General features: G+C 40.6%; 1 protein-coding gene across 2 annotated transcripts in view; it reads left to right on the forward strand.

Moving 5' to 3' along the window:
• Nucleotides 1–3,551: 3,551 nt before the first annotated feature.
• Nucleotides 3,552–25,795, forward strand: part of LOC120736014 (tetraspanin-8-like) — a 49,915-nt gene continuing 27,671 nt past the window's right edge. The window contains exons 1-8 of one of the 2 annotated variants that reach the window (XM_040035933.1): nucleotides 3,552–3,961; nucleotides 16,216–16,272; nucleotides 21,501–21,623; nucleotides 21,757–21,831; nucleotides 22,381–22,476; nucleotides 23,434–23,538; nucleotides 25,095–25,127; nucleotides 25,224–25,307. In XM_040035933.1, coding sequence (XP_039891867.1) covers nucleotides 3,902–3,961; nucleotides 16,216–16,272; nucleotides 21,501–21,623; nucleotides 21,757–21,831; nucleotides 22,381–22,476; nucleotides 23,434–23,538; nucleotides 25,095–25,127; nucleotides 25,224–25,307 — 633 coding nt within the window. In that variant the 5' untranslated portion in view covers nucleotides 3,552–3,901. The remainder of the gene's footprint in view (nucleotides 3,962–16,215; nucleotides 16,273–21,500; nucleotides 21,624–21,756; nucleotides 21,832–22,380; nucleotides 22,477–23,433; nucleotides 23,539–25,094; nucleotides 25,128–25,223; nucleotides 25,308–25,795) is intronic. The other variant, XM_040035934.1, reaches the window with a different exon arrangement.

Consider the following 25,795-nt stretch of genomic DNA (forward strand, 5'->3'; position numbering starts at 1 on the left):
AACAAATATGTTTTTTATATTTATCAATCTAAAAAAAATAAACATTTAGTCTGATTTGATGTTACAATTAAAAAAGTGTTTTTATCTGAAGAGTATGTAAATATCTGGTTTCAACTGTATATTTGATGATTGTCAGCACAAAGAGGGAGAGAGAGGAGAATGAGGACAGAACAGAGATGGAACAAGAGCAGGTGAGACAGACATGTTAGTCAAATGGTTGTTTACCAAAAGTATCACCGTATCATGTATCTCGTACCTAGTGTTTCTTTTTAGGTTTGTTATTTTTCAAATTCTATATTTATTAAGTTATGCAGGCTTGTTTGCACAACAAGGCTAAATAATTATATAAACTTTTCTCAATCTAAATAGTGTACTTTGGTAGAATTAAAAAATAAGTGTAGTGCAGGTCTATGATGATTTTTAGTGCTACTATCATCTAGTTCTGATTCTGGTTCTGTCTTGGTTAAATCCCAAGTAGTCCTGATTTTGACTGTTGTAGTCCTGTTTTAATTCCGGATCAGTTCTGGGTCTGGTTGAATTGGGGTTTAGTCCCTGTGTCTTGATACAGCCCTGATTTTGTTCTGCCTTGCTGCTTAATTAAAAAACTAGTTTAAGGTGTCCTGCATATGTGATATATTTTTTTCCTATATGAAGTCATTCTCTTTTGAACAAAACTCAAAACAGAGCCTATTAATCTTTCAGTCATTTCTACCCCCCCCCCCCCCCCCAAAAAAAACAAAAAAAATCCCACATGCATACTACCCTTTAGGGCTAAGCCCCGGGTGTTTCAAATGTCTGGCTCCCTCTCTGACCACCACGACAGGCACCAACCACCTTGCGGCCGTAGCTCAATGCAGCAGCTTCGGCAATGGAGATGCTGAACATGGTCCATTCGGACTCAATGTCCCCAGTCTCCCTCGGAATGCTGTTGAAGCTCTGCCAGAGGTGTGCGTTGAAGATCTCGCAGACTGGGGCCTCTGCTAGGCATTCCCAGCACACCCTCACTACGCGTTCAGGTGCACCAGGTCTGTCCAGCGTCCTCCCCCGCCACCAGATCCAACTCACCACCAGGTGGTGATCAGTTGACAGCTCAGCCCCTCTCTTCACCCGAGTGTCCAGAACATATGGTTCGTATCACCAGACACGATTACAAAATCGATCATCGACCTGCGGCCTAGAGGGTCCTGGTGCCACGTGCACTTTTGGACACTCTTATGTTTGAACAAGGTGTTCGTTATGGCCAAACTGTGATTTGCACAGAAGTCCAATAACAAAACACCGCTCGTGTTCAGATCAGGGAGGCCGTTCCTCCCAATTACGCCCCTCCAGGTCTCGCTGTCGTTACCCACGTGAGCATTGAAGTCTCCCAGCAGGACAACAGAGTCTCCAGGTGGAGCACCTTCCAGCACCCCACCCAGGGACTGTAAGAAGGCTGGGTACTCTGAACTGCCACTTGGTGCATAAGCGCAGATGACAGTCAGGACCTGTTCCCCAACCCTAAGGCGCAGGGAACAAACCCTCTCATCCACCCGGAAGAACCCCAACGTACCGGCAGCAAGCTGAGGGGATATTAGAATACCCACCCCAGCCTGCCGCCTCTCACCAGGGGCAACAGGGGCTGTTGTGGGATCCCTGGGACACACAAACCTCTCCACCACGATAAGGTAGCGATTCACGGAGAGGCTGTTAATGTTAGCTATGTTATATTGCTGCCTATGTTCGGTGGTGTCGAGCCAAACGGACTTTAACGTGTGTTTGAACGAGCTGACGGTTCACTCATTAAGCTGAAAGAAAGATACTTTAATCAGAGGAGTCACACATGTGTCCACTGTACCATCTGGGAACTCTTCTTGTTTAGCACTCGTAATAACACAAACATTAAATCTTATTCCTTAAATAAAGTACTCAGGGCCTTCAACTTAAACACTATGAAAGGCAGTAACAAGTTTAATATTCAGAAACCTAAAGTATGTATCAGCAGCAGAATGGACCAAAAGATATATGTCCATGTTTGTTTCAGTTCTATGAAGCTTTGAGTAGTTTTCATTAGTAGTGCTGATGTGTTTGTTACATCATATTGCTGGATGAATGGAATTGGGGTCACTGGTTAGACTCTAGCCAGTGACCCCAATTGCATTCTAACCGTTAGACCCTCTTTTTTCTGCAATGTGGGAGGTGCTCCAGGCCTCCAGGGATTTTCTCCCTTTGAGTTATTGCTTGATAGGAAGCCAGATGGGTGTTTAACCTAATTAAACAGAACTGGACGGAGGGTCTGAGCCCATCTCAAAATGAGATTCAATGAAACTTTGACCTTAGAGCAAACCTGCACACATTAGGGACATCAGCAGTGCATGTACAACGGAGGGGCTAGACTCAGGCAACTTTTACAGGGAGATAAAATGCTTGTATCACACTGTTCTCCTAGCTTAAAGTTGCTCACCAAATGTGAAGGGCTCTTCATGGTCACACAGTGAGTTGGGGACGTTCACTAAGAAGTCTTGCAATTGGACAGGGGAGGAGCCACACAGATATATCACCTCAACCTCCTCAAACCATGGAGAGGCTGAAACTTCTTCTCTGATGAGCCTGTTTCAGGAGAGGGGGGTTGACCGCCAGGTGGTTTATATCAGCTGGAACCTGTCAGAGTGAGACCTTTGGTACAGCGCTATTGAAAAGGAGTGCTTGACAATCCAGTGGGCATTTGACTGCCTTTTGTTATTACCACTTGGTAATACCCAAGGTAATACCTTGGTTTACCCTCTGTTTGAATCCCGCCCGTCTCCAGTGGCTACATTGCAGGAAGGATGCCAACACCTGGATCACCTGTTGCTATCAGACCTTACAGACTTTTGAGTTCAAAGTGATCCATTGGCTGGGGTAACAAATGGTTGTAGGGGGTATGCATGCAAGGGCAGATTGGCCAGCACAGCTGATATCAATGGCACTAACCATTCCCTATTTCCCTATCCCTGTTTCAGTAGCTGCCAAGGTACAAAGGAGAGAGCTGTGTGTTGTGCACTGAGCTGGAGAAGGCAGCTCAAAAACTGCCCGCACATCAAAGAAAAGACACACATAATAAATAAAGCCATAAAAGCAATCTAGCTTCAAGTCTTTCTTGTTACAGTTTAAGTTAAAACCAGTGTAGCATTACTGTAATATTTAGACTTCCTATTAGCATCTGTGAAACATCTTGTTAGATCATCTAGACAGAATCTTCATTGTCCGCAGACCTTTTTTTAAATTCTGAATTTGTGTTTATTGCACATTGCGGCCATGAACTGAAGAAATATTTAATCAGGATATTTTTACTTTTCACATCATGCTCTCTCATTCTTTTCTCATTCGTTGTTGAATGTGGTTTTGTAACTGTGCATTCTTAAACAAGACTTATTTGGTGGTATTTTAATTAAATGTTAAAGGATTTTTTTTTTTTTTTTTGCTCCCAGTGCTTAAAAAAATCTATCTAGAAATCTTTGTATGTTGTTAAATGAGGTCTTTGAGGACTGATCTCTTTCAAAAAGTAGGAGACTTTTGCTAGTCAAAGTTGTCTTCCAGGTAGTAGTAAGAAAAACTAAACAGTCCATATATTAGACAAGACGATGGTGGTGGGCTAAGCAGAGGGTTCATGGTTTAAATTCTATTTCTTATTATTATTTTCTTATTTGATCTTACTGTGGTTTTAATTAGTTTTGTTTCTGTTTCCAGTTTTCTAGTTGCAGTTCATAAAGGGTAAAATTTGCATGTGAGGGTATATCTTTACTTGTGCTTTACTTCTCTGTTTTCCAGCAGTTACTTTCACTTTGAGGTCAGTTTATCAGAGTGTGCAAAGCTGCACATCATCACACTCTGAGCTACAATCAGTCTGCTTCACCTCTTACGAGTCACCCTGCACAAAGCAAAAATGGGAAAAATTAATGAACCCTTAAAGCGTATTTTTGTTGGCTTCAACTCATTTTTTGCGGTAAGTGGAAACTTTTTATTGATCTCTTTTTATTTAATTGCACTTAATTTTATTTAAATTACTATGTTGTATTTCTTTCACCGAGTTGGTTTTCCTTATCTTTTCTATTGTGGAGAAAAAACAAATATAAACACAAAACAAACAGGACCAGATTTAAATTAAGGACAAGAAAATAGACTTGCTGAAATTTTGATGTGCACCAAGAATGTGTATAAGTGCATATATTTGCAGAAAGCAGCAATTCCTTGGGAAACTCCGCCAGTCCCAAACCACCACCACCTCTCTAAATCCTGAAATGTAATGGAAAAAAAGGCGAGGGAGAGTATAGAAAGTGAAGCTTAAAGAATCAGTTTTTTAATGACAATTTGGCACAAATGACAATTTTAGTAGCACAAACCAGCACAAACATAACACAGTTGATTGACACCAGTTTTGTTTGATTCCATTAATGTGGGGGGCCTGGTTGACCTCTGATGACCTCTAGAAATTTTCTTGAATATCTTTAAAATGATAGCAGCACAAACGAAAATTTTTGCAGCACAAACCAGCACAAACGTTTGATACCACTTTTGTTGGATTTGAAGAAGGTGGGGGGACCAACTTCACTCACGTGTGTTTGAGCCAGCCAGAGCTCGATTTTTCAGCTCTTTGACTCCCTCAAGTGTCTCAGAGCAGAAATGAGAAAAACTCTGATGAGGAATAAAAATGAAAAATCCTGTAATCTTATTTTTATCAAAACTAAACAAAAGAATCAAACATTTGCCATGATACCACATAGAACAACGAGACCCATTGCTGCCCTCCAGGTTGACTTAAAGGAACTCAATTGGAATGAGGTTTGCACAAATTAAGACCCCAATAGTGCATATGATGCATTCTTGTCAACTGTAATCTCACTATATGAAAAACATTGTCCTTTGATGAAAACCACTGGGAAGCATCACAGATCAGATAAGCCATGGAACACAAAGGGGATAGAAGATGCATGTAAAAAGAAAGATAATCTATATAAGATATTTATAAAACAGAGGACAAAAGATGCTGAAATAAAGTACAAGTCATCTCAAAATAGATTAGTAAATATTATAAGAACAAGTAAAAAAAGAATATTATTGGAGCACAGTAGAAGTAACACACAAGAAACATGGAGGTTATTAAATAGTATAATCAAAAAGGGCTCAAAAATGAGAATTATCCAGACTATTTAAAAAAAAGACAAAGCTGTTGTGCTTGATAAAACTAAAGACATTGTAAACTAATTTAATGATTTCTGTTGGCTATAATTTAGCTAAAGAAATTCCAGAGTCAAGAAATAATAATGAACTAAATAAACATATTACTCAGACTTTGTCCTCCATGTTTATTGGTGCTGTAACTCCTAGAGAAATACATGGTGAAAACACTAAAATAAAAAGTCTACTGACTGTTTTGGTATTGACATGATATTACTTAAAAGTATTATAGAATGTATAGGGCAACCCTTCACATACATTTGTTATCTGTCCTTTCGAACTGGTGTGTTTCCCTCAAAAATTAAAATAGAAAAAGTTATTCCAATCAATAAAAACCGAGAAAGATGCCAATTTACCAATTACAGACCAATATCACTACTCCCACAGTTCTAAAAAATCTTAGAAAAATTATTTGTTAATAGAATTGATGAATATATAGAGAAGCATAATCTCCTAAGTGATAACCAATATGGCTTTGGAGCAAAAAGTCCACTCCGATGGCAGTGATATCTACTGCAATAGATAATAAGGAATATACTCTTGGTGTTTTTATAGACTTAAAAAAGGCATTTGATACAATTGATCATACTATATTAATGAATGTATTAGAGAGATATGGTATAAGAAGGATAGCATACAAGTGGATGAAAACTTACCTGGATAACAGATATCAATATGTTGAAATGAATAATATTCAATTCAATTCAATTTTATTTATATAGCGCCAAATCAGAAATCAGAAAGGGTTTTATTGCCAAATGTTGAGCGGGTTTACAACATTAGGAAATTGCTGCGGTGCTTCAGTGCAAACATACTGTTATAAATTAAGCTTAAATAGACATGAAAATAAAAATGAGAATAAGAATTAAAAGTGCTAAGTAGATAGATAGATATATACATGATATATACATGAGTGCAGGTGGTGATCAGTGCCAAACATGGAATGATGCAGTGAACACAGCGTAGGGTCATGTGTTAGTGGTGGGAACAGTCATACGGTTATTGTTCATGTGTCCAACAGCAGAGGGGAAGAAACTGTTCTTATGGCGAGAGGTTCTGGTGCGAATGGACCGGAGCCTCCTGCCTGAGGGGAGCAGGTCAAACAGACTGTGTCCAGGGTGAGAAGGGTCAGCTGTGATCCGAGCTGCACGCCCCAGTGTCCTGGAGGTGTACAGGTCCTGCAGAGATGGGAGTCTGCAGCCAATCACCTTCTCAGCAGAGCGCACAACACGCTGCAGTCTCTGTTTGTCCCTGATAGTGGCTCCAGCGTACCACACGGTGATGGAGGAGGTGAGGATGGACTCGATGATTGCAGTGTAGAATTGCATCATCGTCCGTGTTGGCAGGTTGAATTTCTTCAGCTGCCTCAGGAAGTACATCCTCTGCTGGGCTTTCTTAATGACGGAGGTGATGGTGGGCTGCCACTTCAGGTCCTGGGTGATGGTGGTACCCAGGAAGCGGAATGAGTCCACAGAGGTGATGGGGGTGTCAGTCAGGATGATGGGGGGGAGTGGAGCTGTGTGCTTCCTGAAGTCCACAATAATCTCCACTGTCTTCTGGGCATTCAGCACTAGGTTGTTGTGGCTGCACCAGGACACCAGACGTTCAACCTCCCTCCTGTAGGCAGACTCATCCCCGTCCGAGATGAGTCCAATAACGGTGGTGTCATCTGCAAACTTGATTAGCTTGACAGACTGGTGGGTGGAGGTGCAGCAGTTGGTGTACAGGGAGAAGAGCAGGGGAGAAAGAACACAGCCCTGAGGGGAGCCGGTGCTGATGGTCCGGGAGTCCGAGACATTCTTTCCCAGCCTCACATGCTGCTTCCTGTCCGTCAGGAAGTCAGTGACCCACCGGCAGATGGGATCAGGCACATTCATCTGGGAAAGCTTGCCTTGGAGATGGTCTGGAAGGATGGTATTGAAGGCAGAGCTGAAGTCCACAAACCAAACAGGATCCTGGCGTAGGTTCCTGGGGAGTCCAGATGCTGCAGGATGAAGTGTAGGGCCATGTTGATGGCGTCATCTACAGACCTGTTGGCTCTGTATGCAAACTGCAGGGGGCCGTGAGGGTCTTGAGATAGGAGAGAACCAGGCGCTCAAATGACTTCATGACCACAGATGTCAGAGCCACGGGTCTGTAGTCATTTAGTCCAGTGATCCTAGGTTTCTTGGGGACAGGGATTATGGTAGAGGACTTGAAGCAGGCAGGCACATGACATGCCTGCAGTGAGGAGTTGAAAATGCCAGAAAACACTGGGGCCAGCTCGTTTGCACAGTGTCTGAGGGTGGCAGGAGACACACCGTCTGGGCCGGGAGCTTTTCGAGCATTCAGACTCTTAAACTGCTTCCTCACACCTTCTTCATGAATATGAAGAGTTGTGGTGGGAGGAGGTGGTGTGAAATCCTCTTTTGTGTGGGGTGAGGAGGGGGGGGTTGTAGGTGAAGTGTTTGAAGGTAGTGATGGCTCTATGGAGGAGGGAGAGGTGGGGGAATGAGTGTCCAAAGTGTCTCTATTGTTGGGGCCGTTGGAGGTGTGAAGGCTGCCTGATGGCTCGTCAAAACGGCAGTAAAAGTCGTTGAGGGTGTTGGCCAAGAGCAAGTCATCAGTGGAGTGGGGGGTTTTAGGCTCACAACAAATCACAACATAAGTCGCCTCAAGGCGCTTCATAGATACAGAGAAAAAACCCCAACAATCATATGACCCCCTATGAGCAAGCACTTTGGCAACAGTGGGAAGGAAAAACTCCCTTTTAACAGGAAGAAACCTCCGGCAGAACCAGGCTCAGGGAGGGGCGGCCATCTGCTGCGACCGGTTGGGGTGAGAGAAGGAAGACAGGATAAAAGACATGCTGTGGAAGAGAGACAGAGGTTAATAACAGTTATGATTCAATGCAGAGAGGTCTGTTAACACATAGTGAGTGAGAAAGGTGACTGGAAAGGAAAAACTCAATGCATCATGGGAATCCCCCGGCAGCCTACGTCTATTGCAGCATAACTAAGGGAGGATTCAGGGTCACCTGGTCCAGCCCTAACTATATGCTTTAGCAAAAAGGAAAGTTTTAAGCCTAATCTTGAAAGTAGAGATAGTGTCTGTCTCCCGAATCCAAACTGGAAGCTGGTTCCACAGAAGAGGGGCCTGAAAACTGAAGGCTCTCCCTCCCATTCTACTTTTAAATACTCTAGGAACAACAAGTAGGCCTGCAGAGCGAGAGCGAAGTGCTCTAATAGGGTGATATGGTACTACAAGGTCATTAAGATAAGATGGGGCCTGATTATTTAAGACCTTGAGGAGCAGGATTTTGAATTCAATTCTGGATTTAACAGGAAGCCAATGAAGGGAAGCCAAAACAGGAGAAATATGCTCTCTCTTTCTAGTCCCTGTCAGGACTCTTGCTGCAGCATTTTGGATTAGCTGAAGGCTTTTCAGTGGGTTTTTTGGACATCCTGATAATAATGAATTACAGTAGTCCAGCCTGGAAGTAATAAATGCATGAACTAGTTTTTCAGCGTCACTCTGAGACAGGATATTTCTAATGTTAGAGATGCGCAAATGGAAGAACGCAGTCTTACATATTTGTTTAATATGTGCATTGAAGGACATGTCCTGGTCAAAAATGACTCCAAGGTTCCTCACAGCGTTACTGGAGGCCAAGGTAATGCCATCCAGAGTAAGAATCTGGTTAGATACCATATTTCTAAGCTTTTCAGGGCAGAGTACAATAACCTCAGTTTTATCTGAATTAAGAAGCAAAAAGTTAGCGGCCATCCAGGTCTTTATGTCTTTAAGAATATAAAATCTAATCAGTTGAAGATAACTTATGGTGTTCCTTAGGGCTCTGTGCTAGGCCCAAAATTATTTGTATCATATATAAATGATAAATGTAATGTTTCCAAACTGTAAAATGTGTATTGCTTGCTGATGACACCACTCTGTATTGCTCAGGTAAAAACCTAGAACAGCTTCTCACTACAGTGGAAAAGGAGTTAAATATATTATAAACTAGTTGGATATAAATAAGTTAAATATAAACAAAACAAAATGTATTATTTTTAGTGTTGTCAAAATTAACGCATTAACGCAGATTAAGCCGTCATCACGATTAACGTGATACAAAAAATTTAACGCTATTAACGCATCTGGAGTGCAGAAAGACTCAAAATCCCTGAAATGTTTCCGTCAGCGCATTTCGGGCAGTTTGTCCAAGTAGAGTTACCTTTGCACATGCACAAATGGGCAGTTGATCTGGTAGTGATGCACAGCTGAACCAATCAACTCAATATGGAAGATGATAAACGCACATTGGCCCTTTCGATGGGAAATTTGAGTATTAAAAAAATAACAAGGTGGAACAGGCGACCGACCGTATTATGCACATTGTGCAAGAAGGAATTTTCTTTTCACCAAAGCACTTCCAGCTTAAAATATCACATTGACGCGAAGCATACATTAGTCGGGCATGCTGCTAGCACTTTGGCTAAGCTTGCGATAAACCCCTCATGGAGCACTGGGGACTCAGTAAGTCTACCTCGGACATATTGACTGACACAATGCCGAGTGAATTGCAACAAACTACAGACCTATTAATATCGTTGAGAAGACGCACTTTACATAGCTATGGTTCCATGTCTCAAGGACTTGAAGTGCCTCCCAAAGAGTGACAGAGAGAGAGTGGATAAATGTTTACAGAGTTTTTTTGTTAACATGAATGTTCAAGATGTTCAATAAACATGTTAAGTGCATATATAAATGAATATTTAATCGTGATCAATCAAAATTAATCCACAGTAACCCTGTGATGAATCTGATTAAACATGTTAATTGTTTGACCGCACTAATACATTCTATATATTAGTGTATACTTACCTACTAGTATATAGGTTTTTGCATTTCACAGGAGAGAACCTGTGCTAAAAGACTGAAGAAAACTATTCAAGTTCTCTTTGAATTTAAGCATACATTCTTTGTGTTTATTCTGCATTTACTTCATTATACTGCATAAATGTCTGTTACAAGCTTAAATATAAACTTGAAAAAGTCTAATTGCAGCCAGGCTATTGATCAAGTAATTGCGATTAATCGCGAATTATTACAGAAAACTGTGAGATTAATTAGTTATTTTTTATTAATCTATTGACAACACTAATTATTTTTGGCACTAGACAAATGAAAAATGCATCTAAAATCAGGGTTAATGGAATTGAAATTCAAAAAGTATACGAAATTTCTTGGAGTGATAATTGATGATAAGCTTAGCTGGAAGTCTCATATAAATCATGTGAAAACAAAAATGTCAAAAACCATTGCTATTCTCTAGAAAACAAAGTATGTCCTGAACAAGAAATCATTATACACACTTAGATTTTCTCTGTTGCTTCCATATATGACTTATTGTCTAGAAATATGGGGTAATGCATATAAAAACAATACTCTTCCTATTTTTAAGTTACAAAAAAGAGCTATAAGAATTATAAATCAAACTATATAGATCCAATTACCATTTTGTTTATTAATCTGAATACCTTGAAATTTTATGATTTAGTTGAAAATAACATGGCAAGACAATGTATAAAGCACAAAGTATCTTGCTTTGCCACAGTTCTCAAAAAAGAAGCAGTCAGAGAGAGTCAATATGACTTAAGAGAAACTGATTCAAAAAAAAATAAGGACAAACATAAAGCAGAGATGTGTTTCTGTTAGAGGAGTTAACTTGTGGAATAGTTACGACAGTGATTTTAAAAGGTGTAGTTTTATTTTCCTTGTGAACATGTGTAAAACTATAGTATTAGAAAAATATGTAACTCAAGAATGAAAAGAGCAAAAATAATAATACTAAAACTCTTGGTTGTTTTGTTTTGATTATTGTTATGAAATTTAATCTAATATATTTACTTATCTAAGGTGGAAGTGGTTTTTTTTTTTTTGGTTTTTTTTTTGTTTTGTTTTACTCTTTTGCTTCAAGCCCTATGTACATGAGCTACATGCTAAATGATCTTTTGCTAAAAGGGTTGTCATAATAAGCATGTGCTTCAGCCAATACCTTTTGATTAGCCTTGCCTCGTGCTTTCTTGCTTTGTTGTAGATCTTTATCCTGTATTCATTGAGATATTTGAATGCTAATCAAATAAATACATACCTCATTTTTAAGTGATGGTATGACATGTGTCGTACATTTTCTAATTCTCATAACTTACCATACCATACCACCTTTATTTATAAAGCACTTTAACATAAAACCAGAGTTCACAAAGTGCTGTACATGCAAATAGCATAAGCAAAGTAAATAAAAATAAAAATAAGATAAAATAAATTAAATAACTCAAATAAATTAAAACATGTTAAAACAAATTGAGTCAACCCCTTTAATCAGTGCCAAAGGCTGAGGGTAATGTGCTCAGACTTTTTTGTTCCAGTTAAAAGATGAGCTGCAGCATTTTGCACAACCTGCAGACGCCTAATGGACGCATCACTAACCCCACAATAAAGTGCGTTACAATAATCCAGCCTAGAAGTAACAAAGGCATGGATTACTGTCTCAAAAAGCTGTTTCGATAAGATGGGCTTTATTTTGGCTAATTTCCTCAAATGAAAAAAGCTAGATCTTACAACAGCTGTGACCTGGCTTTCAAGTTTAACATCTGCCTCCATTTTAACTCCAAGATTAGTGATGACTGGTTTAACATACTGTGCCAGCGAACCAAGATCTATAATAGTGGCCTCAGAAGCGCCACGAAGAACCACCACTTCCGTTTTCTGCTCATTAAAATGTAAAAAGTTCAAAGCCATCCAGGCCCTTATTTCATCAAGGCTTCTGAGCAGAGGGTCTACTGAGAAGCCATTTATCTTTTTAAGGGGGAAATAAATCTGGGAGTCATCAGCATAACAGTGGAAAGAAATCCCATGTTTCCTGAAAATACACCCAAGTGGTAAGAGATATAGGGAGAAAAGAAGCAGGCCTAAAACTGAACCCTGTGGGACCCCACACTGAAGAGAAGCAGCAGAGGATACAAACTCACCAAGTTTCACAGAGAAAGTTCGCTCTGCCAAATAGGATCTAAACCACTGCAGTGTGGTACTCCTAACATCCACCAACTGCTCTAAACGGGAAATTAAAATATTATGATCCACTGTATCAAAAGCAGCAGTTAAATCTAACAGCACGATAATAACACAGTCACCTGAGTCAGTTGCTAAAAACACATCATTAAAAACTCTTAAAAGGGCAGATTTGGTACTATGTAGAGCTCTAAAACCAGATTGGAAAACTTCTAAAATACCATGTTCTTCTAAAAAGGACATTAATTGCTTGTAAACTACTTTTTCAAGAATTTTTGAGATAAAAGGCAGTTTGGAAATAGGTCTGTAATTTGCATTGCAATTGCAATAATATCAGGATCAACTTGAGTAGAGGCTGAATCACTGCATGTTTAAGATTGACAGGTACAACACCAGAGGACAGACTACTGTTTAAAATGGATTGTACAAATGGTGCTATAGTGAGAAAAACCTCTTTGAAAAATCGAGGAGGGAGAGCATCATAAGGGGAACCTGAGGGCTACAGGTGAGAAACCAACTCCTGCAGGGATAGAAGGGTCGAGAATGGACTGGGAAATCGGTGCTTTCACAGATAGCACTTTATCAATAAAGAAGTGTAGGAAGTTTTCACAAATTTCCTGAGAGGACTCGACACCAACAGTCTGTGGAGCACGAAGGACCCTGTCAATAGTCTTAAATAAGACATGAGGCTTACGACAATTTGACTAAATAATAATAGCAGCAAAATGTTTCTTCTTAGCATCTTTTACAGTCTTCTGATAGGAATTCCAGTAGTTTTGTAATATTTGGTATGACACCTGAAGTTGAATCTTCTTCCATTTACAGTGGGGCAAAAAAGTATTTAGTCAGCCACCGATTGTGCAAGTTCCCCCACCTAAAATGATGACAGAGGTCAGTAATTTGCACCAGAGGTACACTTCAACTGTGAGAGACAGAATGTGAAAAAAAAATCCATGAATCCACATGGTAGGATTTGTAAAGAATTTATTCGTAAATCAGGGTGGAAAATAAGTATTTGGTCAATAACAAAAATACAACTCAATGCTTTGTAACATAACCTTTGTTGGCAATAACAGAGGTCAAACGTTTACTATAGGTCTTTACCAGGTTTGCACACACAGTAGCTGGTATTTTGGCCCATTCCTCCATGCAGATCTTTTCGAGAGCAGTGATGTTTTGGGGCTGTCGCCGAGCAACACGGACTTTCAACTCCCGCCACAGATTTTCTATGGGGTTGAGGTCTGGAGACTGGCTAGGCCACTCCAGGACTTTCAAATGCTTCTTACGGAGCCACTCCTTTGTTGCCCGGGCGGTGTGTTTTGGATCATTGTCATGTTGGAAGACCCAGCCTCGTTTCATCTTCAAAGTTCTCACTGATGGAAGGAGGTTTTGGCTCAAAATCTCACGATACATGGCCCCATTCATTCTGTCCTTAACACGGATCAGTCGTCCTGTCCCCTTGGCAGAAAAACAGCCCCATAGCATGATGTTTCCACCCCCATGCTTCACAGTAGGTATGGTGTTCTTGGGATGCAACTCAGTATTCTTCTTCCTCCAAACACGACGAGTTGAGTTTATACCAAAAAGTTCTACTTTGGTTTCATCTGACCACATGACATTCTCCCAATCCTCTGCTGTATCATCCATGTGCTCTCTGGCAAACTTCAGACGGGCCTGGACATGCACTGGCTTCAGCAGCGGAACACGTCTGGCACTGCGGGATTTGATTCCCTGCCGTTGTAGTGTGTTACTGATGGTGACCTTTGTTACTTTGGTCCCAGCTCTCTGCAGGTCATTCACCAGGTCCCCCCGTGTGGTTCTGGGATCTTTGCTCACCGTTCTCATGATCATTTTGACCCCACGGGATGAGATCTTGCGTGGAGCCCCAGATCGAGGGAGATTATCAGTGGTCTTGTATGTCTTCCATTTTCTGACGATTGCTCCCACAGTTGATTTTTTCACACCAAGCTGCTTGCCTATTGTAGATTCACTCTTCCCAGTCTGGTGCAGGTCTACAATACTTTTCCTGGTGTCCTTCGAAAGCTCTTTGGTCTTGGCCATGGCGGAGTTTGGAGTCTGACTGTTTGAGGCTGTGGACAGGTGTCTTTTATACAGATGATGAGTTCAAACAGGTGCCATTCATACAGGTAACGAGTGGGGGACAGAAAAGCTTCTTACAGAAGACGTTACAGGTCTGTGAGAGCCAGAGATTTTCCTTGTTTGAGGTGACCAAATACTTATTTTCCACCCTAATTTACGAATAAATTCTTTACAAATCCTACCATGTGAATTCATGGATTTTTTTTTCACATTCTGTCTCTCACAGTTGAAGTGTACCTCTGGTGCAAATTACTGACCTCTGTCATCATTTTAAGTGGGGGAACTTGCACAATCGGTGGCTGACTAAATACTTTTTTGCCCCACTGTACGTTCAGCTCTCCTATACTTTCTTCCGGCAGCACGGGTGTCTTCATTCAACCAGGGTTCAGATTTGGCTTTAACTTGCCTAAGCTTAAAGGGGGCCACCGCATCTAAAACAGTTTGGGAGACTGAGTAAAACCATGTACTCAGCTCTTCTGTATCATTACATATGGAATCAGGAAGGCTGCAGTTCTGATTAAAAACAATAGAGAACTGACCAGCAGAGGAAGGGTTAAAAATACGACAGCACCTAGCAACAACAGGAGGAGGATTAACTTTGGTAGAAGGAAGGGAAACCTCAAACAAGACAGGCTTATGATCCGACCATACAATGTCACAAACCTCTAAGTTAGAGACAGGTAGATTGTGAGTTAAAACAAGATCCAACGTGTGCCCATATTTTTGTGTTGGCACGGACACAGGTTGCACAAGATCAAAAGAGTCAATAAGATTTAAAAAGTCCTTTGCCATTGGTTTGTCAGGGCAGCACACGTGAATATTGAAGTCCCCAATAATAAGGACATGATCATATTTTGGCATAATTTCAGCCAACAGATCAGAAAAGTCATTTAAGAAGTTCTTATTGTATTTTGGGGGTCTGTAAACCACAGCATAAAGCACTGTGTGAGAGCGACCTAGCTCAAACACACTCAGTTCAAAGCTACTAGGTGATGTTGATAAGGGCAGTGGTTTACATTTATACTGCTTCTGAAAAAACCCCGCTAGTCCTCCTCCTCTGCCTGATATTCAAGGAGAGTTTAAAAAGCAGCAGTCATCTGGTAAGAGATCTGAGAAAACGCTGGACTCACCGGCCCTCAACCATGTCTCAGTTATACAGAGGAAATCCAGTCCTTGGGTCATAAATAAATCCTTTAAAATAAAAGTTTTATTACTCAGTGATCTAGTGTTCACCAATCCAAACCTGGTGGAGGTCAGCGTGTTCGTGGCTGACTGCGAGACCCCACACAGTGGCTGCAGGTTCTGTAGGTTCGCGCCGACGAAGATGAGAGAAAATCCTTCGCGGCTGGGACATCTGATCCGAGCCAACAACAGGCACCAGCCAGGCATCGATGGACTCCAGAGAGCGCGGAGAAAAGACATGGCGAGGCACAGATCCACGTTCGTTTCAAGGAGCCGGGGAAGAGCGCACCAAGTACGCCTTAAGTTTCACGAGTAAACCGCTGCGTTTGCCCCAGCGTCTGAAACGCTTTCGGCCAGGGTCCGACAAAGGTTAGCTGGTATCCCAGATAGGAATGGAGGTAACATCTTATGTCCAGTATACGTTGCATTGGTAAGATCACTGGCAACTAGTCTGAGGTCCAGCAGAGTTTGGCGATTGTACATTAAAAGAGAGTTGACTCTAGCAATAAAAAACAACACAAACAGACACAACAGGGGAAGAGACAGACGGCGAGCCACACACACTGGCGCCATCTTGTTTGTATATATAACTTCACATGTTAAACTCTCTTAAATAAATAAACAAACAAATAAATAAATGAACAGGTTGATAACATATTCTAACATACTGTAATTCTGTTTCTTCAGATCCTGGGATGTACACTTATTTACTTGGCAATTCAGGCCAGTGCCAGCGGCACGCAGGTAAAAAACAACATGAGTTTTGAATCCACTTCATGCTTTATAATGTTTATCCACCTGTTCCAATTCAGAAACAAGCCATATATTATTTGAATATAATACAAATGAATTCATTTTACACAATCTGATTATGTTAGTTAGTTAGTCTGTTATGTCAGTTCTAAAGTCAGGCCCACTTGAAGATCCACCTTTAGTTCATGATCAGCTGCAATGAGCTCAGGGAAATGCTACTATACTGGCGGGAAATATGGCGGTGCATGTATTGCCAGCAGAAACTCAGGAGGGCAACTCCTGCTAACTATTACCAATGCTAGTACTCCCAAAATCTGAAGATGGTGCTAAATATTTAGAGCACTAAAGACAGAAGACACATGAAGACATACGAAAGGACATGCCAGTGAAAATAATGTTCAATGGCAGAAAGTAGTAGATGTAGCAGGATAAATAATCAAGAAAAAATGTGAGATGGCCAAACAGGGGAGGTAGCTGATGTTTAATGGTGAGGAGTCTGGAAACATGAGCAGCATTTAATTATTTAGGATGCCTCAAATACCCAGAAACTCCACATTTTGTGCACAAATTGATTTCTGATTTGAGAGAATGCTTTTGAGACGGCTCAAGATGGACTCAAAAGCCTAAACTGGCTAGTAAAGAATAAGTAAACCAATTGACAAGTGAACAACATGAGAGATTTACCTAACGGAACCTTCTGAGACAAACACAGAAGGGCTGTTTTATTTTTAATTTTTTTAAATTTTTTATTATCATGATTATGATTATTATTGCTATAATGGACTGAATGAACTTCTGTTCATTTAGTATCCAGACGGTCACTAAATAGTACTAGATAAGCGAGTGATCATAGCCACATGCTGTAGATCAGGGGTCGGCAACCCTAGGTACGCGTGCCACAGTTGGCACGCGAAGGGTTAACTGATGGCACGACCATAGCTGGACTGGCCAATGCAAACAATTGAAAACATTAAAAAGCAACTAGTGGTACAAATATGACACAGATATGGCCACGATTGCACGAAGGCCACTGTAAAGAGAATAACAGATGCAAAGTGAGATTTAACGTGCACAAAGTAAAGGCTTATTGGACACAAAAAGATAGGGAGAAAGCTAATTGTGACCCATGATGTCACAATAAGCTTGATAGTTGTGTGAAAGTGGAAGTGATGTAGAGCTTTGAATACCCGCCGACACCTGGGAAGCAGACGAATGATTATAGATCTTACTTTTTGAACTTATGCATAAGATTTAGAGCTGCTAGTTTTGCTTATTCTGAAAATAAAATGTTTTTGAGGGTGGGGAAACCTGTAGTCAGCTGACACTGACCAAATCAACTGGATGAGTGACAAAATGTTTCTCCCCAGAAAATGTTATCAATCAATCAATCTTTATTTATAAAGCACTTTTCATACAAAAAAAATGTAGCACAAAGTGCTTTACATGGTTAAAAGCAGCCCACCCCATCCTCCAACTCACTCCCCACACTCTCATTAACATAAACAATGTGAATACACGCATACCCCCCCCCCCCCCCCCCCACACACACACACACACACACACACACACACACACACACACACACACACACACACTTAAAGAGTAAAAGGAGGAGGCATCTTTTTGGGGCAGACGGGCTCCACCTCAACGCCTGGGGACGCCGTTTGCTGTCCGCCAATTTGGCATTTGGCGTACAGGACTCCCGCACACTGCCCTGTCACTACCCCAAACCGACATTACCTGCTGATCTGTCTGCCACTGACTGATGTTCCCCTGGTCCCAGCTCCTATATTTGTTCCACTTTTAACAGTAATACACGAAACTCTGGACTCGGACCTCTCTCTCCCACAGTCAACACAATACCCGTCATAATCACAAACAGAGAGCAACAGAATTATCATAAATCAAGTAACTCCAAAAACATTAATAACCTCCGGCCTCTTCAAAAATATCAACATCCATTCAACTCTATTGTCAAAAATCCACCAGTCTCAATCAGTATGGCACTTTTAAATGTCCGCTCTCTGTTGAACAAGTCTTTTATTATTAATGATTTAATTTTAGATAATAAACTTGACTGTTTATTTTTAACTGAAACATGGCTGGGTTCGGATGCACCAGTTCTTCTCACTGAGGCCTCCCCACCAAATTTTAATTTCTCTTTTTCTATTAGAAGTGGTGAGAGAGGTGGTGGGACTGCATCATTAGCCAACAACACACTCACCTCCAAACAAATTTTATTTGATCATTTTACCACTTTTGAATTCCACGCTATTATTTTCAGCAGCCCTCCAGTTTTATCTGTCACAATTTATAGACCACCTAAAGACAGCGCTGCTTTTATCAAGAAATTCTCAGAATTTTTAACAAACATACATTCAAAATATAATATGATAATTTTAACCGGTGATTTTAACCTGCACATAGATAATCCTTCTGACCCTGCATCAAAAGAATTCTTAAACATTCTTCACTGTTTGGATTTTACCCAGCATGTCACGCAGCCGACTCACAACAGAGGACACACTCTGGACCTGGTCATCACCCATGGGCTGTCCACCAGTGTGTCCTCTGTTGTTGACTTGGCTGTCTCTGACCACTACTGTGTGTTTTTTAACATCACCGGTTTTATTCAGCGGGAGACCTCGGTGCGAACTGTGAGGAGGCGCTATCTAACCTCTGAAGTGGCTGCAAATTTTACCAGGGTTTTAGATGAATGCCCCCCTGTGATTTTACCTGCACCCTGTGATTTGATTTTTAATCATTTTAACAGTAAACTGAAGAAAAGCCTTGACTCCGTTGCTCCACTCACCACCAAAAAGATTAACGTAAAACATGCATCACCCTGGAGAAACGAAGAAGTCAAAAAACTCAAAAGAAATTGCAGGGCAGCAGAAAGGAAATGGAGGAAAAATAAAAATACTATCAACCATCAAATATTTTGCGAGCAACTTAAAATGTACAATAATACATTAAGGAATTCAAGAAATTCATACTTCGCCAAAATAATCAATAATAACAAAAATAATCCCAGGGTGCTCTTTTCCACCATAGATCATTTATTTAACCCTGATTTTAACAGCTCCCAAAGAACCCCCACAGACTCACTCTGTGAGCAGTTTCCAGACCACTTCAGGGGAAAAGTCAGCGCCATCAGATCTGATATTTTATCTAATCGCGATATGATTTTAAACACATTATGTCCAGATGAACAGAGTTAACCATCGGGGAACTCTTAATGCTTCAGCATACCAAGACATTTTGAACATTTTCATGCTCCCAACTTTGTGGGAACAGTTTGGACATGCTCCCTTCCTGTTCCAACATGTCTACACACCAGTGTACAAAACAAGGTTCATAATAACATGGATGAGCAAGTTTGGTGTGAATGAAATTGATTGGCTTGCACAGACTGCTGCAATGAACTAAAAAACCTCTGGAATGAATTAAAGCAGAAACAGCAAGCCAGACTTTCTCATCTAACATCAGTATCTGATTAATGAGCTTTGAAAGAAAGCAACTGTACCTCTTTAAGTTTAATTCAATTCAGTTTTATTTATACAACACCAGATCACAACAACAGTTGCCTCAAGGAACTTTTATTGTAAGGTAGACCCTACAATAATAGATATAAAGAAAAACACAACAATCATATAGCCCCTATGAGCAAACACTTTGGTAACAGTGGGAAGTTGGAAAACCAAATGGTGTAGAGTCCCAGGTATTTAAACTGGGGCGTAAGTTGTGGCTTATGTTGTTGACCCAGTATTAACTGTGTCTCATCACATGAGCCAAAGTTTGAAAAAGTCATTACTGTAATGATCAGCAGCTCTTGCTGTAAATTGACGCAGTTCCATGCCATACCACAAGGTGGCACTATCTCTGTTTCATACATTTTTCGCTTGAGGATTCAGCAGTCATGCGAGTCATTTGACAGCTTTTTAATGGACCTGAAACTCAAAGTGCGAATGTGCAACTTTGCTACGCTACGTGACACAATGTTCAGCAACCAGATTGTTTTTCGCGTGGTGGACAGAAAAGTCAGAGACCAGCTGCTGAGGGAAACCGACCTGACACTAGAGGGAGTTATATGGATTTGTCAAGCATGTGAGATGTCAGAACAGCATGTTAAGAGTTTCAGTGAAACGGGTGCCACTGCCAGTGACAGCGCTACTGTGGGAGCAGTTTCCAGTCAGAGAGGGAAACGCATACTGCCGCGACCTGACAGCAGGATGTTGGACTGCAAGTGCTGTGGCCTGAAGCACATGCCCAAAAAGTGTCCTGCCTATGGTAAAATATTCTCCATCTGCTACGGAAAGAACCACTTTGCCAAGCAATGCTTCTCAAAAGGTAAAGAGGACAAGACCCACTGACAAGATGGGAGTGCTATGCATAATGGGAATGGTGAACTTCATCGGCAAATTCATTCCTAACCTGGCAGCAAACACATCCTGTATTCCTGAGCTCCTCCATAAAGAGCATGAGTTCGAGTGGACAGCCAAGCATGAAAGTGAGTGGGCACATCTCAAAAGAATGCTGACAACTGCACCTGTATTGGCATTCTATGACTCTTCAAAGAGAATCAAACTGTCAACTGATGCCTCAAAAGATGGAATTGGTGCAGTACTTCTGCAAGCTGAAGATGAGCACTGGAAACCTATAGCCTACGCATCCAGGTCCATGACGGAGAGTGAGTGTCGCTACGCTCAAATTGAGAAAGAATGCCTGGGATTGTTTTTTGGCCTAGAGAGGTTCCACAGCTTCGTGTATGGCTTACCCTCTTTCACTGTAGATTATCGCCCACTAGTGTCTATGATCAAGAAGAACCTAAATGAAATGACGCCCAGAATTCAGCGTCTGATGATGAGAATGCAGAGATATGACTTTGTGCCACAAAACATATTTATAATATGTCACAGCCTTGTGTCTGTTAACACTGGTCTAACTAAACCAATGCTAAAATATATATAAAAACAATCTTTGACATAACAATGCCAATTCATTTTGACAAAAGTACTACTGTTGACAAGTTGCACGTCGGTCATGGTATGGCCTGGTTCAGGTTTTGAAATGCGTGAGCCATCGCCTATTATAGCATGGCTAGGAGTTTGAGGTGGACTGGAGAGTTGAAAGGTTTTCTTTGATATTGTTAATTCCAACAAATATAGAAATTAATCTTTGCTTATTTGTGTTTGTGTTGTTTCCCCATCTTCCTGGAGGAGATGTCATCTATTGATATGCCAGGCTTTGTCTGGATATTGGTGTTTGCCATTGGTGTTCTCTGTGTCTCCATCTTGGGAATCTATGCTGCCTCCTCTGAGAAAGTCCTCGCGCTCAAAATAGTAAGTACAAGAATCCACATCAAACAAGACAAGGAAGTAATACCTGTTCATTTTTTGTTGTTAATTTCACAATGAACAAAAGTAGAACAAAATGATGATTTGGTTAATGTTCTAAGTATTGTTCCACATACAGTTTGCAGGCTTCATGGGGATTGGAATGATCACCATGATGATCTTTGGCATCATTACAGCTGTTGGAAGGAACCAGGTCATCTGTTCTTTGTCTGGCACATCTGATGATGCCAATTTTGTTTTCCTCAACTTAATCCTATTAGTCTCTCTTTCTCTCTCTACACTAATTGTGTAATTTAATCTCCCTATTGTATGCCCCACAGTAGTGTACTGTCTATATGGGCATGAATCCCATTTTACATTTGAGCTTTTAATAATTTAAATGTTTAATTTTTAAATTTAATAATTTCATTTCCAATCCACACAGGGTCAAAACCATACATACAAGCTCAAATATGTACTTACACCCCAATTAACACTTGGCTAAAAATCTCTCAGCAAGTTGCACCACCACCACCACAGCAATACATATAATTGGGTCTCTAAGCTACCATTTATAAACCCTACCCCTGCATACTCTTCCTCTATGCTAATGCAATGGTAGTAATCATGAGCAGAAAGTAGTTTAATGCAAAGAATCTTCTCTAAACCTATTAGGGCTTTTTGTCCTTCTCTGTTAATTTTTATGGTAATATATTCTCTCATTTGTCTATTGCGATGCTAAAGTGTTATTTTTCCTTCATAGTTGAAGGCTGCCTTCACAAGTCCCTCGAGCGAAGAAGTGTATACGTACATGAAAAAACAAGAAGTCAGATCCTCTCTTCAAGAGCTACAGCAAACTGTAATGTTCTTTCTACTATTAACCTCTATGAGAGTACCCATTCTACTACCCCTAGTGGATTTTGGAGAAGCACACAAGACGTGATCAAAAAGTCTCATGAAATTAAAAAAAAAAAAAAACCCCAAACATAACTACTTTAAATTTGGCCAAATTCAACTTTAAGACTGTCTCCTTAAACATCTCTGAACTGCATCTCTGCTGGCTGCTGCTATTTCTGATCACTTTGAGGAAGTTCTGCTCTGACAAGTTGCACTCAGGTATCTGCGATGGATCCATTTCAAAATAAGAGCGCTTCAGCTTTTGAGAAAGAAAATAAGTCACAAAAACCAAATCTATAGATTTGAGTAGATGCTGAAGAAAGGTTGTGGTGGTCAGCAGGTTCATCATAGCATGGCTGCTTAAAGTCCATGTTTGAGTTCCTCTGTTTCCTCACATTGCTGCAAAAGAATTTGATGCTGCCAGTCTGACGCTATCCAACTTCATTATTATAAAAGAGAGACAAGCACATTCCTGGTCATGTTCAACTGTCACCAAACAGCAGTTTCCTGTTCCACTGTAAACTGCTGTTTGGTTTCTGGGTCAGATTGACGTCTCACGTTTGAGAAGTGAAGTCTGTCCATAGGAAAATCATAAATTCTACTGTGCAAGCTGCAGAAATATAACTTAGAGGAAGTGATTTAAACTTCGCAGTAACAATGCAAGGCCCCAGAGATGCACATCTCTATCCAGCACATACACATGGCATAAAATTTCAAATTTCAGTTAGATAATATTTTCACCCTTGCAGTCAAAGAAATGCTTAATTGCATCTGATACAGAAAATCTTTGACCATTTTCTGGACTTCATTGTTTTGCAGTTATAATGATGTTATACTCATCATAATGATAAAAACAAAAATTGTGTAGGATTTTTTGATAATTTTCATGTATCAAAGTCCCTCCCTCAATTGTTAACAGTTCAAATGCTGTGGAATAGTGAGTGCTAAGGACTGGGGTGACCAAATCCCCAACTCCTGTGAATGCTGGTCTTCAAGAGGATATGAATGCACATCAAAACCTCAGGTTGGTTTTATAAAATTGAACTGGAATGTAAAATGAGCCTTGGAGATACTGTCATGGTCCTGGGTCAAGCGACCCAGTATTTGAGTTTCATGTATCTTTTGTATTCATTTGCACCTAGCTTAGTTCACCTAGTTAATTTCTAGATTGCAGTTTAGTTTTGTTCCTTAGTTGTTTATGTCATCTCCCCCTGTACTAAGTCTCCCTGGTTCATGTGTCATGTCTGCGTGGTTATGTTTAGTTCATGTCATGTCTAATCTCCATGTTTCCCGTTTTACTTTGAAAGTCTGTATTCATTGTCAGCGTATTCAGTGTCACTTCTCCTGTCCTGTCGTTAGGTTCATGTGTGTCAGCTGTGCTCCCATGTGTGGCCACTTCCCCTGATCATCCCTCATGTGTATTTAGTCTCTGTGTTTCATGTAGTCTGTGTCGCGTCGTCTGTGTTCCCACCCTCCATGTTGTCACAGCCAGTCTTAGTATTCATAGTTATGGTTTTCTGTGTCTTCATAGTTTTTCCTAGTTTTACTTTCCCAGTTTAGTCATAGTTCAGTTTGTCACTGCGTTTCTGCCTTGTCTGCACTCCTTGTCACCAGCCACAATAAAGGCTCGCTTTCAGTTAAGTTTACTCCAGTCTACTCTCGTGTGTTCGCACCTGGGTCCACCACACACACCACCGCACTGTCTGCCTCCGCAGATCGTGACAGATACAGCCGCTTAGAATTGCTACCTGGCCAGTCCACAGCTGGTCTTTGACTATAAGGATATCATCAATCTAGGACCTTGGGTATCCTGGTGCCACGTGCACTTATAGACACCATTATGTTCGAACATGGTGTTTGTTGAGACGGTTGGAATCAGGAACCCCCTAAATACCCCACCCAGAGACTCCAAGAAGGTCAGGTACTCTGAACTTTTGTTTACGCAGATGACAGTCAGGACCTAATCCCTGATCCAAAGGAGCAGGGGACAATCCTTTCGTCCACTGGGAAAAACTCCAATGAAAGGTAGCAAGCCAGGGGATACCAAGATAATCACTCCAGCTCGTTGCCTCTCACCAAGGGCAATTTCAGACTGGGACATAGTCCAGTCGTTCTCCTATGAAACTGGTTCGAAAGTCCAGGCCGTGCATTGAGGTGAGCCCGATTATATCAAGCTGGCATCTCTAAACCACATGCGCTGACCTAGGCTCCTAGGAATCAGGAATCACCAGGGTCTTTGCCCTTGGACAATGCCTAGCACACACCAAGTTGATTTTTGCCTTTAAAGTTGCAGTATAATTTTCAAGGCTAAAAATCAATTTTCACAGACAGGTAGGAGTCCAAACTATCATTAGCATTATAGTGAATTCTTTTGTCACACATTAGGTGCCCATTCAAAAATTAAAACACAATTCATTCAGTGATTTTAGAACAGTAGGCTTTGTGTTTTGTTTGTAAATCTGTTGTTTTCTAATCTCCCTATTGTATGCCCCACAGTAGTTTATATTTTATAATATGTATCAGAAAATAGGGAATAGACATGTTCTATTTTCATAAACATTTTTTTCTCATTTTTTGCAGGGGATAAGAGGCCCAGATCAAATCTATGTAAAGGTATTCAATTAGTCAAGCTAGTAGTCAATGCAAATGCTATACTGTCTGCTTGTCAGTTTCTTCCAGATAATTACCATCTTTCCTCCTCTTCATCAGTCCTGTGGGGAGTTCATCTTTTCATCGATGGACGGCTACATCAAGATCAGTATTGGCTTCTGCTTTGGATTTGCTGTTGTAGCAGTAAATGCCACTGTTGTTTACCTTTGTAACTATTTAGTGCTTTTTAAGAAATCTTACTGTTTAATAAAATAATATTTAGTGATACTGTACTACACTTGGTTGAGGTCTGCTTGGTCATCATTATTTATTAATAATACAGTGTTGGTAAGGTTACTTTTAAAATGTATTCCACTACAGATTAAAGAATACATGCCACAAAATGCATTTTGTAACGTATTCTCTTACAATACTCAATGAGAGCAACATATTCTGAGTACGTTGGATTACTTAATATATTATCATGCTTTTTATAACTACATTAATGTACTATTGCTGTGTGATTTATTACTATTACTTAAGGCTACTCGCCATACCAATACCAACTAGATTTTTAAATGTTAGAGTAACAGTACAGGGTGGGCCATTTATATGGATACACCATAGAGGGAGTGCAGAATTATTAGGGAAAAGAGTATTTTGTCCACATCATCCTCTTCATGCATGTTGTC

Source organism: Simochromis diagramma, unplaced genomic scaffold (assembly GCF_900408965.1).
Source record: "Simochromis diagramma unplaced genomic scaffold, fSimDia1.1 OVJJ01000816.1, whole genome shotgun sequence".
In the NCBI taxonomy this organism is placed as follows: domain Eukaryota; kingdom Metazoa; phylum Chordata; class Actinopteri; order Cichliformes; family Cichlidae; genus Simochromis; species Simochromis diagramma.